Genomic DNA, 17,561 nt, shown 5'->3' with positions numbered 1-17,561 from the left:
ATAAGACGAAGGAGTATAACTCTACCGTGATAAGCTCAAACGTGGTATCTGTAGTGGAGCTCAAAATGAGAAATTGATGATTAAAGTTTTACAACTCGTTTCTTTGATTTGCTACTTAATTAAATGTTCAACTTGCGGTAGTCGTTTCGTAAATAACTTATCTAATCTACTACTTCCGCCACTCCCTCGTAAATACCAACTGGCTCATGAAATTCTCTCTCATAGTACTGGATAATTGGCTTGTATTCATGGGTCGCAGCAACATCAGTTTTACCCGCCTAAAATTCGTATTTTTTAAACGCAAACTTACGACTGTCTTTTACTGGACTCCTGTCTGTTACTGGTCCCGTAACCCTATTTGGCTAAAAACGAATATTCTGTTAAGCTCCAGTTGCAAAGTGGTTTCTTCGTAACATCCAATAAAGCTTTTTACAAAGGCAATATTTTGTGGATACACGAATCATTGTTACTCAATTGCACGATCCAAGCAAGAGTTTCTTAAACGCCTTACGGAACTCCATGTTAAAAATGGTGTAAATGACTGGGTTCACACAGCTGTTGATGTAACCCAACCACGTGGTCAAGAGGAATGTGGTGACTCCTGGGCGGCATTCGTTATTCTGTAGCTTAATGCAGATGGCATCCAAGACATTGCACGTGAAAAATGGTACCCAACATATGAGGAAGACACCTGAAAAAAATAATAAATTATCTTCTGAATAAAAGAGATTTACTTTACTATGTTCATTAAAAGTTCTCAGGAAATCACGTTCTTCACGTTGTTGTCAGCAAGCGTGATGTCTCTGTCAAACATTTTAAACAAAAATAAAACTTATCTGCATTAAAAATACAACGTTACAAAAAAGATGGAAACATGGAATAAAAATATTTTAGCCCTTCCTTAATTGAATTTTTTTTAAATTTTACCATGCCATATCAAATTAAATTTAGAAAAAAAAGCTTTTCATGTATCTTTACTCCACTTTAATTGCTTGCTAATTACTACAAATGAAAAAACTTTGATTTTAATTTTATTTAATTAATAGTGAAAATTTTATTTTGTGAACCAGAAAAGTCAATGTTTAAATCTTTATAAGTGTAGATTTTATTTTTAAATGTCTAATTAAACAATTACAGTAAGGTTAGATACTTTTAAAATATCATAATATAAAGTTAATAATAGTGCATAAAAACAAGGGAAATTACCCCTTCAATTAAAAACTATTCTAATCTTTACTAATAATAAAGCTGAAAGTCTGTATCTCTGTCTCTCTGGATCTCTGTTACGCGCACAGAGCCTAGACCGTTCGGCCAATTTTCATGAAATTTGACACAAAATTAGTTCGTAGCATAGGAGTGAGCACTTCGAAGTGATTTTTCGAAAAATTGATTTTGTTCTTTTTCTATTCCAATTTTGATAATATTTTACCGAGGAAATTATCATAACGTGGAGAAGCAAATTACCATAACATGAACGAGGAAGCTAACATAACATGGGCGAGCAAATTAACACAGCAAATTGGCGAGAAATTCATCATCCATTATTTGTAAATAATGGATGGCGAAGCAAATGTCCTTTTAATTTTCTACCATGGGCAGAGCCGTGCGGGTATCATTAACACGTAATAAATAAATACCTTTGTGCGGAAAAGTAAATGGCAACAGTGTTTTCACGTACAAAATTATTATAATTTTGTGCGGCAAAACGTTGTTGATTACCTACCATTCATTTTAAAACATGTTCGTAGTTGGGAGTGAATAACTACTGTAAGAAAAAAATCATTATATTACAAAAAAAGAAGCAGAATTACTCATTATAAAATAATAATTATCCGATGAGTCGTTTCAACTTGAAAAAAATTCCAGCTTTTGTGTGACTAAAAGCGTTTTTAGATTTTAGTTTAAAAAGACAGTAAATGTGACACTGATTCAATACTTACCACTGCATTACCGGCATAAAATATAAATCAAATCTCTCTATTTAGTAGTCTGGTTAGTACTTATAATAGATAGCAGCACAAATCTGATTCAACTTCAGTTCAATTGTTATCTAAATCAGATATTCTGTGAGCGTCTGGTACGTTGAATTTTTACTTAGGCTGGAATTATATATTTCCTCATAAAGCACAACTCCAACGCTGTAACTAGTTTAAATCTGAAAATTATTTGATTTTCAGTGATAGATTCTAAATATAACAAAAATTTAACACATTTCTGTCCAAATTAGGTTTAGTTTTCAGTATTTCGTTATCGCACGGGGCGGGAATGATTAGTTTTATTGATCAGGGAATAGATAAGACTTTTCCCGTTTCATATCCATACATGCCTCTTTATTTTACTACAGTACAACTCGTAATTTGGATTTTCTGCCAAAGTTTATTTTATCATATTTCAGTTTGTCCGCAGGAAAAAGATCATCCTTCGTAGGTAATATAGGCTTTCGTTTAACTAAAAATTCCGATTTTGATTTCATTCATTTTGTGCCGGTAAATTTGATCCCTTTATGCTATTCTAACAGCATATTTTATTATTACACTTTTATATTTATACTTTATGTTACTGTTTCTTGCAATCATATTTATTCTCAGATTAATCATTCAATTTAAACATAGTTTTTGATTTAAAAGTGTTACTTTAGAGCAGTTACGAGATATTCTGCAAAAGGGGAAAATATTTTGTCAGAGTGAAATTTAATATTTATAGGAGCATTTCTAATTTTGATCTGCTCATTTTTTTTTTACATTTTAGTTAGATTTAACTAGTTACCCTTTTAATAAAATATATTAAATTATTAACATAAACTGACATTTACTCTAAAATTACATTTAGATTCAACTTTTGATAAACACTTCAAGACTTTAAAGCAGCTTTCTTTTCATTTATATTTTTTTTAATGAAAAACTGGTACAGTCATAGAAAAAAAAAACCAGACACTTTTAATTATTCCGCCATTATACATGCTAGAAAGAAAAGAAAATGTCATCCGACTTGGTTTAAAGTCTTCTTTAAAACTACGTAGGTAAAATTTTGATAAGGGACCATATACAAAGCAAAATTAGCATCCTCTTGATTTTCAAATGGGAAACCCCCTTTTTTTTTGGCTACATAATTATGTTAAGACAGCAAAATACAGCCAGGATACGAAATTTCACTGTATTCTGTGCAGTAGAAAAGGAGTTATTAACGAAAAACGTTTTAGGGACCGTCTCCACATTGAAAATGCTTCTTTCAAGGTCACTGCTTATCAAGTAACGGTAGTAAACAAACATAAAGATCGAGATTATCCAGCTCAATTCATGATTTTTTAAAGTTCTCTTTTTTTTCCGTAATTCGATACTTCTTGGCCGATAATGTTGCGCCAAAAAGCGATTTACGGTCGAAAACTTTTTTTTTTTTTTTCTTGAAAAAAAAAGGAAAAATAAGACGGATGGGTTTGACTGGTCCATCGTATAGATCGTTGTTTAATAAATCGAACAATGACAAATTAAAAGTAATGGAACTCGTTGCCTTTTCTAATATGAACCTATTGGATTGCTTATATAATCATTCAGCAAATTAGCCTCATAGAAATGTAAATATCCAACCTTATACCTAGATTCCTGTTGTAAATACGTTTGATAAATGTATTGCACTTATGTTACAGGTTTATTTTGGAATGAATAGAAGGTCTTTGATGTAAAATGAAATTGCGCGTTTTTAATTTCGCAGAACATTGGCAGAAGTTTGGGCCATCGCATACGAGAATATAAAAAATGTACCTCACAACGTTGGAAGACGCAACATTAAATTGATTGGAGACTCGAGAGAAGCAAGGTTCTTTTATTCCGTGAAAATTTGCTTTAAATACATAAAATGAACGAAGTATCAATCTAAAAAATAAAACAGAAACAGAAGAATATAACTACCCGTTAATGAGCAAACCGTTCATACTCGAACTTTATTTGGAAAGAATTTGGTTATTTGAATTAACACAGTGGACAAACACAGTAATTTTTCTAGCGACTTTTTTGTAATTAAAAAAGGAGAATTTGTTTCAAATCCAAATTTGATGCGAAAGATCATAATGCGTGGTATTATTAAAACAGCATAACACAATCGGCGGCTTTAGTTAAACATGTAATGGCTCTTAAAAATAATTTAGGAAAGTAATTTCCCAACGCTGTTTCTAGCAACGAGATTCGAGATGTTCCAACCCGTAATTTAAAAAGACAAAAGTTATTTCAGCTTAAACCGAGGTGAACCGAAATCAGACTTCTTGTAATTTCTCCGATTTTGTAACTTTTCACTTGCAAACAAAGCTTAGCAATATTTGATTTTGTTTCGCGCGCTATATACTTACAAACGAACATTTTCTATAGTATCAGAAATTAGGCTTGCGCACCTACAGCAATACTACACGAAGCATACCCGCCAGACGGGTTAATCTGTCCAGAGGCTATGCGGATTTCGCACAATAGAATAGGAACTAACCGTGCGGGATGCAGGAGTCGACTCATTGAAGCTGAGAGTGCGAATAAACTGGTAGGTAAAGTAAATTAATCTGCTGTATGTTTACGGCATCTCACTGGTGAGATAAATTTGCTTCATCCACCAGTTTTTAGGCACTCAAGCTTCAATCACATGACACCTGCTTCATTGTTCGATTAAACCTAGTTCAAGACTGGTGTGGCTATTATTAGGACTCACAGTAGCCATCGATTGGGGTAACCAAACCCGCACTTACATAGCAATGAAGACGTGGGCCTCATTGTGACCCGTTGTGTATTAAAGAATAGAGGAAAGATAAAAAAATAGAATTAGTTCCAGGTGTCATAAAGTTGGAGCCGAATATTCAGGTATTGGATTCTAAAAAACATGCATTTAATTTGATAGGCATCCAGTAGTTGATAACAATATTTTGTTACAACTTTCTTTCTTTGTCGATATTTTTCCATGTTATTCAAAAAAGATGAAAATAATTTGAAGTTTTGTCTTTGGCGAGAATAAATTTTAATATGAAATGCACGGACAATTAAATCTTTGACGAAGTCAAAAAAAAAAAAAAAGTTCACAATTAGGAACTGCTACTTTCGTGTAGAATACGGCTCAAAGCACGCGGCCCACTACTGCGACTGACATTTCCTCTCCTAGATCTTAACACATTGAAAATTATTCAAACACTTTACAAAAAAAAAAAAAAAAAAAATCTGAAAACCAGTAAACTTATCTAAAAGCAAATATTACCTATTGAACCCATCTGGATACTGTTCAAGGCCAAACTTCACACTGTTGGCTATTTCTACACACTTTTTCCCGATTTAGACAAGGCAATAATTTTTTCTTTTAGCAAATTCTCACCGGGAAGAGCCAATAATTCTACACTATCTGTTGCAACATGACTAGCAAGGTTTTATTGTATGTTTCTGTGAAAAGGTTGCGCATGTTAATTTTTTTTCTGAGTTATTGTTTTACAAAAGGCAGTGGCTAAACGCAGAAAGAAAAAAAAAAGGAAAAAAATAAGAGAAGTATTTGAGGTGCAGTTTTTAATTTTGGAAGTTCTATAAAATATTCTTTTTTTAGACAATGAAGTAGTGTTTCGCATTATTTACACATTGACGTTTGAACGATATCAACAAAAAACTTACGGTTGCAATATTGTGTTGTTCTTCTGCAGAGACAGCGAATAAATTTATGCATTTAAAAAAATTATAGACGTAACTCTAATGTAGAAAACCACGTTACAGTTGGTTTGCTTATTTTGTTGAATAATTTTTTTTACGAAGAAACCAACTTTCATAATTTCCGTTTTTAAAAAGGATACGGTCCCGTAAAGTGGAAAAAAGTGAATTTTTAAGCATAGCGCGAAAACTACTGAATATTTTGAGCTCAAATTTTGGATTTCCACATATAAGCGCTTCTAGATTGTTTTTCTGTTAAAATTTAATATGGTTTCAGATCATATTTTTTTCAGAAAATATTAAAATAATTCGTAAAAAAAAATAAAACTACATTTTAGGTGTTGTAAATGATGTTTTTATTATTGGATCCATTTATATCTTAAGTAAGAAAACAATCTTTGCCGTGCCTATTCTAGTTTTTAGTTATGTGTAAAAATATCAATATACGTTTTAACATTACGAGAGGAATTTTTCAATACTCGATTCTAACGGCGGATCGAATTAAACAAAACTTCGTATGTGATGAAAAAAGGGGGTTATCATTGAAAAATTTGCAGTTGATGCTCGTTTTGAATATGAAGACTACCCCTTAACATCAATTTTTTAACATAATTATGTCGAACTTTTTATTCCTGAAACAATAACACCTAACACGTGTCTCTAGTGTCAATAGCCTATGAATACGATCGATTGTTTCGTTTTTTTTTTCTATGACTGTACCACATCGAATGTCATTGTATTTTTTCGTGTTTGAAAACGATAAACTTAAAATCACAAGTTTTTTTTATAATTTTTTACGTAAATAGTATCGTTAAACTTAAAGTCTTACTCCAGCAGTATAGAAATTCAGGTTTCAACTGCAGGTATTGATGCAAACGGTTGCTGATCTTAAATCCGTACATTTGGGGTCATTGTATTTTATTAGTTAACGCTTTAAAGCTACAGGATTGCCCTGAACCCGACTGCTAATTCACTTTAAAATTACATCAAAATATGATTTCTTAAGTTTAAGCAACTAGACAATACTAGGGGGAGAGGTGTTTCATTTTCATGCTAGCAAATGCAATAAAACTAACTTGTTATGTAATGGGCAGGCAAAAAATATAAAAATTGTTGGAAAAAGTTGACCGGAACGACTGTATGTAATTTCAATGAACATTGTTGCAGATTAACATTAGCTGGCATTTTTCAGTAAGCAAACCTTTTGGAATATTATCCACAATACCGATATAAGACTTACCTAAAACAATAGCTAACGTTTTTGTAGCTTTTCTTTCCCTCCTGGCAGCGTTTTTTTCCCTTTTCTTTTTCTTGGTTTTTTGAGGTTTTACGATTTTCAAAAGATTTCTCTTTGTATTACATTGACTTATGGCACACCCGGCTACGGAATTATTAAAACTCGCTTTATCTGCCACGGCAGAACCATTCACTTTGAACAAAGGCAGCGAGGTCTTCTCAGTTTGTACGTGGGGATTATTAAACTCTGTTTCTCTAAATGCGTTGGGTCCCACGTTCTCAAAACTGGATACCGTAATGTTACTTATAACTTGGCACTCGTCTTTGTCCATTGGAGGAGACTCTTCGTCGTCTTCATCGTACATTTGACTGGCTTCGTCTGTTTCTACCAATGGAGTCAATCTGTTACCGTAAGTAGTGACCTGATTTGTATCCTCTTTCGAATCTGTATCAAACAAAGAAAAGAAAAAAATCAATCCCTAGTAATCCAAATGTTTAATTTGTTTTTTAGTACCACATGAAGCAACTGTTTTTAGCACGTTTTTACATGCATGTATTTACACTTGTGTAGATTATTGTTTGGATTATTCATACATAAGATAATATCTTAACTTTAGTTCGATTTTTGGAACATAGTTCGGAATCATATTAAAAGTAATGAATGTTAAACTATAATTATAGGCTTCAGAAATATAGAAGAGGGGATACAGGGTGTCCAGAAAAGGATTCCCTGATTTCAAAATTAAATATCCAGAAAATAAAGGTCGATATTGGAACAAAATAAAAGGTACGTTTATTGTGAAACCCATAAAAATCATGTACAGAAACTTGAAAATTAATAACAAAAATTGCCAACAGGGGGTGCTGCAGGCTGTAATTGCAATAGAAGTCCCTATAAATAATGCTGCGAAGGAGTTGGACGATAATTTCTAGCGTAAACGTAAGTACTTCTCAGAGGCAAAACAACTGCTGAAGAGCCTAACCCCTTCGCAGCCCTATTTATGGGGATTTCTATTGCAATTACAGCGTCAGCGCTCCTGTTGGCAATTTGTGTTACTAATTTTCAAGTTTCTGTGCATGATTTTTATGGGTTTTCCAATAATCATACCACTTATTTTATTCCTACATCTGCCTTTGTTTTTGAGACATTTCATTTTGAAATCATGGAGTCTTTTCCTGGACACCCTGTACCAAGAATGGAGATTTGAGAACTAATTCACTACAGTTTTATACCGTATTATCAATTCTACATATGTTAATGTACAATGGTGTAATGGCCAAAATGGAGGACACTTTTGGAAATTTGTAAACTTTGTATGCTTATAGGAATGTTTCGTTCTCCAAAATGCAAACTCAGAAACATCATTTTTATGATAATTTAATCTGAATTCAGTATAAAAAACAAAATTTAAAATTTTACAATTTAAAACAGACTAAGTAGCCCTGGTTGATTCATTACATGAAAAAAAGCCTTGATTCAACAGAAAAAAAGCACACGAAAAACTTGTTCCAACTTGAACCTGTCAGATTCTGCTGGAAGTATCTAACGTTCGATTGGTTTCGAGAACAAAATAAGTGAGCAGCCAGTCAGGAAAATTAGATATTGCAAACTACTACGTAGCTCTGTCAGCAATAATGTGTATTAAAATTACTTGATTTTTTTTTTCTTGCAACGAGCTTCTGGCCCGACAAGACGCCATGTCAGCCTAGTCGGAAACTAGGGGCCAGGCCTTGGGAAGAGAGGGCGGCGGCGACATTGACACAAAAAACAAAGAAAGATAAGAAAGGAAGAAAAAAAGAAAGAAAAACGGGGAGGACTCCGAATAAGAGATAACGTAAAAATTAAGTTAAATTTACTCTTTTGGTATTTACTAATGTGGCACTATAAGTAGAGTTGATTGTTTTCTAGTAAGCAGTATTGATTGCCCCCTTCCTTCATTTTTTTACCTTTTCTTTTCCCCCCTTTCTTCCTTTTTTCTTTTTTTTCTTTTCTTTGGAAGCGGGAGGGGACCAGATGACATAACATAACTGACAAGAGACCCGTCTTGGCTCTCCGCGGTCCTGACGAGCTTCCATTTGGGGAACGTAAAATTTTCTATAGACATACAAAGCTTAAAAAAAATTTCAAAAGCATCCAAAATTGGGTTCAATAATGTGTAATAATAAGCAGCAATTTACCTCCCTTAAGTCATACATGTAATCAAGAATACATGTAATATGCCGACACGTATATAATACACGCACTGTAAAAACGATTCAGAAACGTTACTGGAAAATAATGGGCAGCTGATGTGCCCAATATCTGCCAGTAACATATCTTGTAAATTCCAGGAACTTTTCCCGGTAAAATTCAGTAACCTTCCTCATATTATCCTGGAAGCCTCCTAAAAAATTCAGAAATCTTCCCGTTTAACACCAGCCCTGTCCGTGGAAATAATATCTTGGCATCATTCTGATTTATCAAGGAAGTTAAAAGAGCATTATTGAAACATGGCCAAAGCTATGCCAGATTTGCAAGTAAATAACGAAAATTTTACTTGCCAGCAGTTCTTGCAAAGCAATGCAGTCCACACTTTTTCGCTCCCTTTGGGAGTTTAATTAGCAGGGACGGGCCGTACTTGAAGTACAGCCGATAGATACACTTTATAAATACGCTCAATTAATCTTTAAACTGGGAGCTAAAAATATTTTTCACAACAGTGAAAAGTTTGCATTCTTGCGACTTGTAGCAACTCAGGAAACTTTTTGTCAAGAATACTTAATTTTTCCAGGAAGTGGATAAAAACTATTAAAATCCTGAAACGTGACACGGAAATACCCAGTAACGTTTCGGAATTTTTTTACAGTGCGTATTCATATACCTGATGACATAAATGTATTACTTGTATGCATGTAATACCGTAAAATGGGGCTACTTGAGCCTCCAGGGGCTACTTGAACCCATCAGAAAAAAGTGTTTAAAATCCGTCCTGGTCCTATGTAACTCAGTGATCAAACAGCCTTAAACCACATTTCGTCACTAAATTATGTTAAATAAGGTTTGTAATTTTTTTAAATAAAGAGGTTAGTTACTATTTATACCCGTTATTTGCAGATCTGGGGATAAAAAGGGTGTGAAAGTAAAAGAGAACCCTTTAAAGTAGGAAATAATGCATATTATTTAGAGGAAAAATTACAATTGTGTTCAAATTCAAATAATTCCGGGGAATTGTCTTAGAGAGTGAAATCAGCCCATTTTGACTTTAGTACATCAACTCTAAAATGGAAATTAAAAGACAAAACAAGCCTGGGGGGGGCATCCTGTACTACTTAGTAGCGAGGAAGAGCAGGTATTAAATAATCCTATCAGGGAAAAAAATCTACCCAAACCATTAAATTGTGGGTTTTCTTTCTTTCTAATGTTTAAATAACGAGCATTTCAATTGGTTTTAGCTGTAGTTAGATTATGTTTCTATTTGAGAAATTAAGTATGCCTAAAAATATGTTTTTATGTATACATTGTTTTACATTAATTTATATAAATAATTTGCAATTTATATAAACAATTTGCTCACTAGAATGTACGTTTTGAGTTTATTTTTCAAATCATTGGTCTTTCTTGATAGCACCACCTGTTTTACAGCTTTTTCAAATGGATTTGCTGAGTGGGATCAAGTAGCCCCAGCGTGGGGCTACTTGAACCCAATTTTTATAAATATTAAGAAAAAACATAAAGATTTAAAAATGTTGTTTAAAAAAGACTTAAGGTGGTAACAGAACATTTGAAAAGTGGTAAAAACAACGTTATCAATTCACATTATGGGTTTAACAAAACATTCAGTGTAAAACTCACAAAAAGTATGAAATTTCAGGTCCAAGTAGCCCCATTTTACGGTATATTTATGTCATACAGAGTCTGCAGTTTCGTCTTTGTTATAGACTGTCTGGAAGAGTCAAAAACCGAGTTGGATGCCGATATTCTCCACCTCAGTTATTGAAGATTACGAACGATCCGTTAGAAGAGTTTTTTGGCGTGACACACAGACAATTCCCTATTTACGATTTTGATTTTTGGATCTTAATAAAGTTATTTATTTATTTTTCTTTTGTTTTGATATATATTTTCAATATGTTGATGCTTCTTTCATCTATTTATTGGAGTAAGCTAAATATATCAAGATTAAATTTTACTCCAAAATTAATAAATGAAAAATAAGAAAAAAAAACATGAAATATTTAGTTATATAAATTTCTTTATCCGTTTCTGGTTGTTATTTGTTTTGTGTAACTTTAAAGAAACTACATATTTATTACGAGGTCGTTATTTCTATGGACACAACACTTGAAATAATCAGACTAAAAATACCGGCTAAGAGCTGCGAGGTAGTTACTTCAGTATCCTAATATATATAATAGCGAATGATGAGTAACGCTCCTAACGTCATCAACAATGAAATTCGCACCACGGCATGATAATTTAATAACATTTTTTGGTAATGTTTGATGTACAGGATTATTTTGTAGAGTTTATTCTGTAGAGTCAGGATTATTTATATTGAGGTATTTTAACGTGGCTGAACTGAATCTAATACCTTAACTGTTTTACTGGTAAGGTAAGACTGTGTCATTTCAGTGGAGTGAAGAAACGAAAAAGTGGTCAACAATGAACGATATACACTGGAGTTTAGGGTTAATCCACTGGAGTTAGGTTTAAAATGTCAACTATCAAAATATCACCAAACAGGCAATTGCTTCGTTCAAATATTGAAACAATTTTCACTCGTTATATCTTGACGTGCGACTTTCTAGTTTTTAATCATCTTGAATGCAAAACTCTTAAGCTCAAGATATAAATTGTACTTACTTGAATTTTCTGTATGGTCTTTCTTCGACTTATTCTCTATTACAAGATTCTTTTCGGTTTGATTTTTTGTTCTGGCTGCTGCTTTTTGACCAAGGGCTTTCTTTGCTCTCTCATGAATAGCTCTGAAGATTTTATAATACAGGTATATCATGACTATACATGGTATGTAGAATGAACTTAGTGAAGAACAAATGATGAAGTCTGAGTTGTAGAAGACGCAGAGGTTCGGAATGCGCTCTGGTGAAGTGTTTAGACCGAGAACGATTGGTGAACCAATCGCCGCAGACACTAACCAGACGATGACAATGGTGAGGAAGACGCGCTTGTTGTTCTTGTGCTTGGAATATTTGATGGGTTGCGTTACGGCGATATATCTGTGAAAGAAAAGAAAATAAATTACGAAATATTTTGTTAATAACATTATCAACTATAGTGGTTAGCTGTTTACTGTAAAGCACAATTTTGGTAAACATTTGTTTCTCAGTGTTTCTTTTTCTTTTTTTTTTTCCTCAAACGACAAATTTTATGGATTAAACCTTTTCCATTCTTTAATTTGAAGCTTTTTTCTCTTTTCACTAAATAGACAACTTAGAAAAAACCTTTCCACTTCCAAAAAATCTTTAAACCCTCGAGTAATTTTTAATGAAGCAGAAACAAAAGTATTAGAACTCATAAAGAAAAAGGTTTATACTATTAAAATCTGACCGTATCTATTTATTTACTTATTTATCTATATCCAGCTAATTGCAGCTTCTGATTAGGCGAGATTAATTAGAAGTGATAAACAACAGTTATGGCACATCCCCATGAATGATTAATAAGAGTAATGTTGTGTTATAAGCTAACTTAATATAGTTCTTAGTTTTGATTATATATGTAAATGAAATTTAAAGAAATATAACTAATAAGGGAGGATCTTTGCTGAACGTCCGCAATGCGACTCGTTTGAAGCGTGTGACTTAAACCATTTAAAAATACAAAAAAAAAAAAAAAGAAAAGTTGGAAAGCTTTTTAATAAATTGGGGCTTATACAGTAGGGTGGAACGAAACAAACAAAGTTTTTATTTTCGAATTGTAATAGTGCAGAAAAGTTGCGATTGGTGAAGACTTACAAAACAAAACAAAAATTTTTAAAATCGGATAATATCTTCCGATCCCGCAACGAGTCTAAAAATTTGAAAAAATGGAAAATTTCATGTTTTCAGCGATTTTTTAAAAACTTTGCTCCAACGTTTCTTTTTAATACTCTAAGACGGAAAAGTTACGATTGTTAAAGTCTTCAGCAATTTTAAAAAACATATTGAAATCAAATAATACCTTCTGATCCAAGAACAAGCATGAAAAGTAAAAAAAACGGGTGAATTTCATCTTTTCTTAGTGATTAAAAATAAAATTGTTCTTCTTGTTTTTTCCCCGGTGTTACAGGGAAAAGCCTTTAAAAAAAAACCCTATATTACACATAAACATTAATTTATTTCTTGATTTTAAGGTATCTTCTAAACATACAAAACTATCATTCTTTACAACAATGAAACATTTTCAAATAATGGAAAGTTATAAAATATTTACCAAATTTACAACCCAGTATACAAGTCTTATTGTTTTAAGTGTTACTTGTTGAAGCTAATTTATAATCAGATTTTTTGGAAAATTTGGGCGTAATTGATCTAGATTTCAATGTTGCTCTTAGTAGCCATCTCTTGATTTAAATCCACACACTTTGAACGAAGCCTCCGTCACTAGCTTCACACATCTTTTGACAGCTTGCGTATGACAAGGGAATAGTTTTATATCCCAGTCGAGTATAGTGCCTGTTGCAATAAGATTTTCAATGTCTTTGTTAGGAACTTTTCGAAGAAAAGGTGGAGAAGATAGCTTTGTCGTGTTCCAATTAATAATCTCTGTGTATACAAGTGAGCCATCTGGAATGTGAGAGTGGGCCGGGGTCACGATTTGACAAATCATTTGTGCAATTGCCACCCTTTATTGCCTGAGATATATCTAAAAGATATGTTTGATCCTTGCTCAAGCACTTTCTGTTTACATCTGGAATTGTACAGTCAATTGCTTGAAAATCTATTACTGGCAGTTTTTCGCAATCTCTGAGTTATTCTCCTATTGGTCCAGAAAAAGAATTTCGGCCAGTTGTTCCACCATCCAAATGCAGAAAAAGATTGCGAAAAGGCAACTCAATGAAATGTTATAAACAAATTGCCCATTGCAATGGTCGTGTAATATAAATTAATCAATCCTTTCTTTAAAATTTGGTTTATCCTTGTCTCGGTTGTAAGATCTCATGAAATTGAGCTATTTTTTGTAGAAGATATCCATGAGCTGAGCAATTCTTTTCAGGGAAACTGTAGGAATCGAGGCCTTATCAAAGATACATTTAAACTTTTTGCGCCACTATGTCCTTAACAATGGAAAAACTCACTTTCGTGTTATTGACTTTTCTAACTAACTCAAATCTCTCTTGAAAGCAACTTTGAAGTACATTTTCATAAGTAGGGAGCTTGTTTGTTGGCAAATCTATCGGGTGGCCAAATATAGGGCACTGAAAGGGCTTTCTCGTAATTCTTTTCTGCAAAGATTTATTCATGATTGAAACACGTTTAGCAGAGCAAATCGACTTCACACGCACATTAGAAACATTTAGAAATACTGATGACAGCACGACTGCTTTATTCATTTAAGTAAGATACCTATAGACACAAGTCAACTAAAAAGCTCTTAAATTCAAGATCGTGAGGCGCTAATGGGGTATATTAGATGCATACACTGGCGGGATTAAAGGGCCATGTGGACAATATCACAGGCAGGCTAATACTAAAATATCACATTTGTTTTATAAACAAACGTTCTTCCATTAGTATTTCATACGAACTTATGAGGATCGTTAAACTAAAATTTAAAAAAAAAGCTGAAAAAGGGCTTAAAGTTTACATTTTTTCAAACATGTAGGTTTGTTGCGCGATCGGAAGATATTGTTTTATTTCAAAAAGATTTTTTTTTTTTTTTTGAAGTCTTCACTAAACGTAACTTTTCCGTTTTGTAGCCTGAAAAAGTACATTGAACCAAAAATGTTAAAAATTCGGGAAAAAAAATCATGAAATTCTCAAGTTTTTCGATTTTTTAGGCTTGTTTCTGGATCAGAAGGTACTATTCGATTTCAATTTTTCTTTTATTTCTGAAGGTTTTACCAATCGAAACTTTTCCGTCTTAGAGCCTTAAAAAGAAACATTAAAACAAAATTTTTGAAAAATCACTAAGAAAATACGAAATTTTCCATTTTTTGAAATATTCAGGCTCGTTGCGGGATCGGAAGATATTATCCGATTTTTTAAATTTTTGTTTTGTTTTGTAAGTCTTCACCAATCGCAACTTTTCCGCACTATTACGATTCGAAAATAAAAACTTTGTTTTTTTCGTTCCACCCTATTATACAGTCGTGGGCAGGTAACCGGCAGTATCTGCTTAAATGCGTTTTGATTAGTTATCAGAGGAGTCTGACTGCGATGACTCTGTCCCTGGTTCAAATCCCGGCCCGGGCATAGATTTACTTCCTCTTTCCTGTCCTAGTCTTTTCTGTGTGTGAATGTGTTGTGCTGTGAGTGGTTGCCTACCCTACAAACGGGACCTTATGGCATGAGTGTACTGTTGAAGTCGGACTTCACACCAAATAACGGTACAGTTGGAAACTTGAAGCAGCACACCCCAAAATGCACGTTAGCTGGCGTAAGACAACAACAACAACAACAAGAGGAATATGTTGGAATTAGACGGGTTTTTTTTTTTTTTTTTTTCGTGTTTTTCTTTTCAGTGGAAACCAAATAAGTAAACTTGTACAAAAACTAATGTGCAATAGGTGACTAAATCGCAAAAAAAAAAAGAAAAAAAAAGAAAGATTTGCAGTTACTGCTTTTCACCTGCCCACGACAGTATATGAGGGATACTGACACCCAGTTTAACACCGAAAAGGTAAGTGCAAACATTACAGAAAAAAAGAAAGAAAAAACGAAAAAAAGTTATTTTTTATCATTTTTAAAAATATCGTAGGACTAAAAAAAAAAAATCCCTTAAGCCTCTCTTCTCACTAAAATGATTTACGTTCTTGAATTTTTTACCATTGGCCTAAACTATGACTTTAGAAAAATGTTAACAGTTAATGCAATGCTACCATCCCCTCCATGGGGAAAATGGCCATGAGACTGTAGAAGACTGAAAAGAAATAAGGGGAACCATCCCTTTAAAAGTGGAGATTAAAGGAGAAAGCAGTAGTTATATTTGATTTTCGTGGGTCATTTCACAAAAGAATGAGTAGGAATGGTCTCAGGAGCATTTTCGAACGTTTTTGTTTTCCTACCATACATTGTCATGCAACGAAATTTAAATTCAGAATAAATATATTTTTAATTCCTTTTACAAAAAAGGAAGTAATTTTCGACTCAACCTGGATAAGTGCCTAACAACGTATAGACACGCGAAATATCCAGTTTGATAATTACCGAGCTAATTGCAACAACTTTTCTCGTGACGTCTGTATGCACGTATGTGCGTATGTATGTCGCATAACTCAAGAACGGTATGTCCTAGAAAGTTTAAATTTGGAGCGTACACTCCTAGAGAGCTCTAGTTGTGCACCTCCCCTTTTGGTTGCATTCGGGTGTTTCTAAAGGGGTCTTTTGCCCCCTTTTTTTGAGGAGGTTTAATCATTGTTAATTTCAAAGTAAACTCAAGTGGTGTAATTATTTGGCAGACACTTGACGATATATCGCCAGCCTTTTGGTCGCCACGTTTTGTCGCCAACTTGGTGACCAATTTGGTGGACTTTTTTTTTTAAAATCTGATTTCAGTTTGCTCACTGTTGGTGAAATTAAGAGAGCAAACTATTGAATCACATTAAAATTGCAAGTAATGGAGAGATTATATTAAATTGGAGTAAAAGGAATTCATGTGATGCACACTTCAGCTCGTTTTAGTTTAAAATATACCTATACGAGTACATGCATTATTGATCTCAATATTAATTACAAAGTTTCAGTTGTTACTTTTCAGTGCTTTTTGCAACTATATCAAACACAGAGCATTTAACAAAGCTTATAAAAGAAGTAAATGCATTGAAATAAGTAAATGCGTTATTTATGCAAATGTAAATCTCTACGTTTTTGCCCGTACCTGTCAATGCTTATTGCAACTAAATTAAATATAGAAGCTGTACTGCACGTAACATCCAAGGCAATGTAAAAGTCACACAAGGTCTCGCTTAGTTCCCAGTCAACGTTTACCTGCAAAATAAACAGTCATTAACTAGTTACCTAGTTTTAAATACAAAGAAGTACGCATAATAGTAAGGTAGAAAAGATAATATGCATAAAAGTTTGTACTTTGACACTTTGCTTAGGGGGATTTTGAATGTCAAACCCTCAGAACCTTTGCTTTAAACACATATTTCCAACTCTAATGAAACTGTATATCCACATAAGGCCTGAAAAAAACCCTTATATATATATATATATATATAAATTTCCTTTATCCAGTGAAAGATTTGATAAATACCCAGTATTTTAATTAAAAAAAATATTTGTAGCATTTTTTCCATAACGACTTCTTATTGTTTTAATGGTAAATAGATTAAAGATTAAAAAATTTGTCTGATGCATTGCATACAATACCATCTCTGATAATTTTACAAACCTTTCTAGTTACAAACTGCATCTCTGAAAATTTTACCAACATTTCTAGTAACAAACTGCATCTCTGATAATTTTACAAACATTTCTAGTTAAAATTCTCCATATCTACTTTTTACTAAGTAACGGCAATAT

The 17,561-nt window shown here is 33.0% G+C and overlaps 1 protein-coding gene across 1 annotated transcript; it reads right to left on the bottom strand.

Moving 5' to 3' along the window:
- Positions 1-470: 470 nt before the first annotated feature.
- On the bottom strand, positions 471-17,030 carry LOC129228504 (dopamine D2-like receptor; the record flags this gene model as incomplete). Its single annotated transcript, XM_054863183.1, has 4 exons — positions 471-691; positions 6,898-7,338; positions 11,737-12,110; positions 16,912-17,030. Coding segments are annotated over 4 exons (1,155 nt in total), but the record flags the coding sequence as incomplete, so codon positions are not given.
- Between the last annotated feature and the right edge of the window lie 531 nt (positions 17,031-17,561).

This window comes from Uloborus diversus, chromosome 8 (assembly GCF_026930045.1).
Source record: "Uloborus diversus isolate 005 chromosome 8, Udiv.v.3.1, whole genome shotgun sequence".
NCBI lineage: Eukaryota > Metazoa > Arthropoda > Arachnida > Araneae > Uloboridae > Uloborus > Uloborus diversus.
Note: the sequence above shows the minus strand (reverse complement) of the source record. Positions and strands in the feature narration are given on the sequence as shown.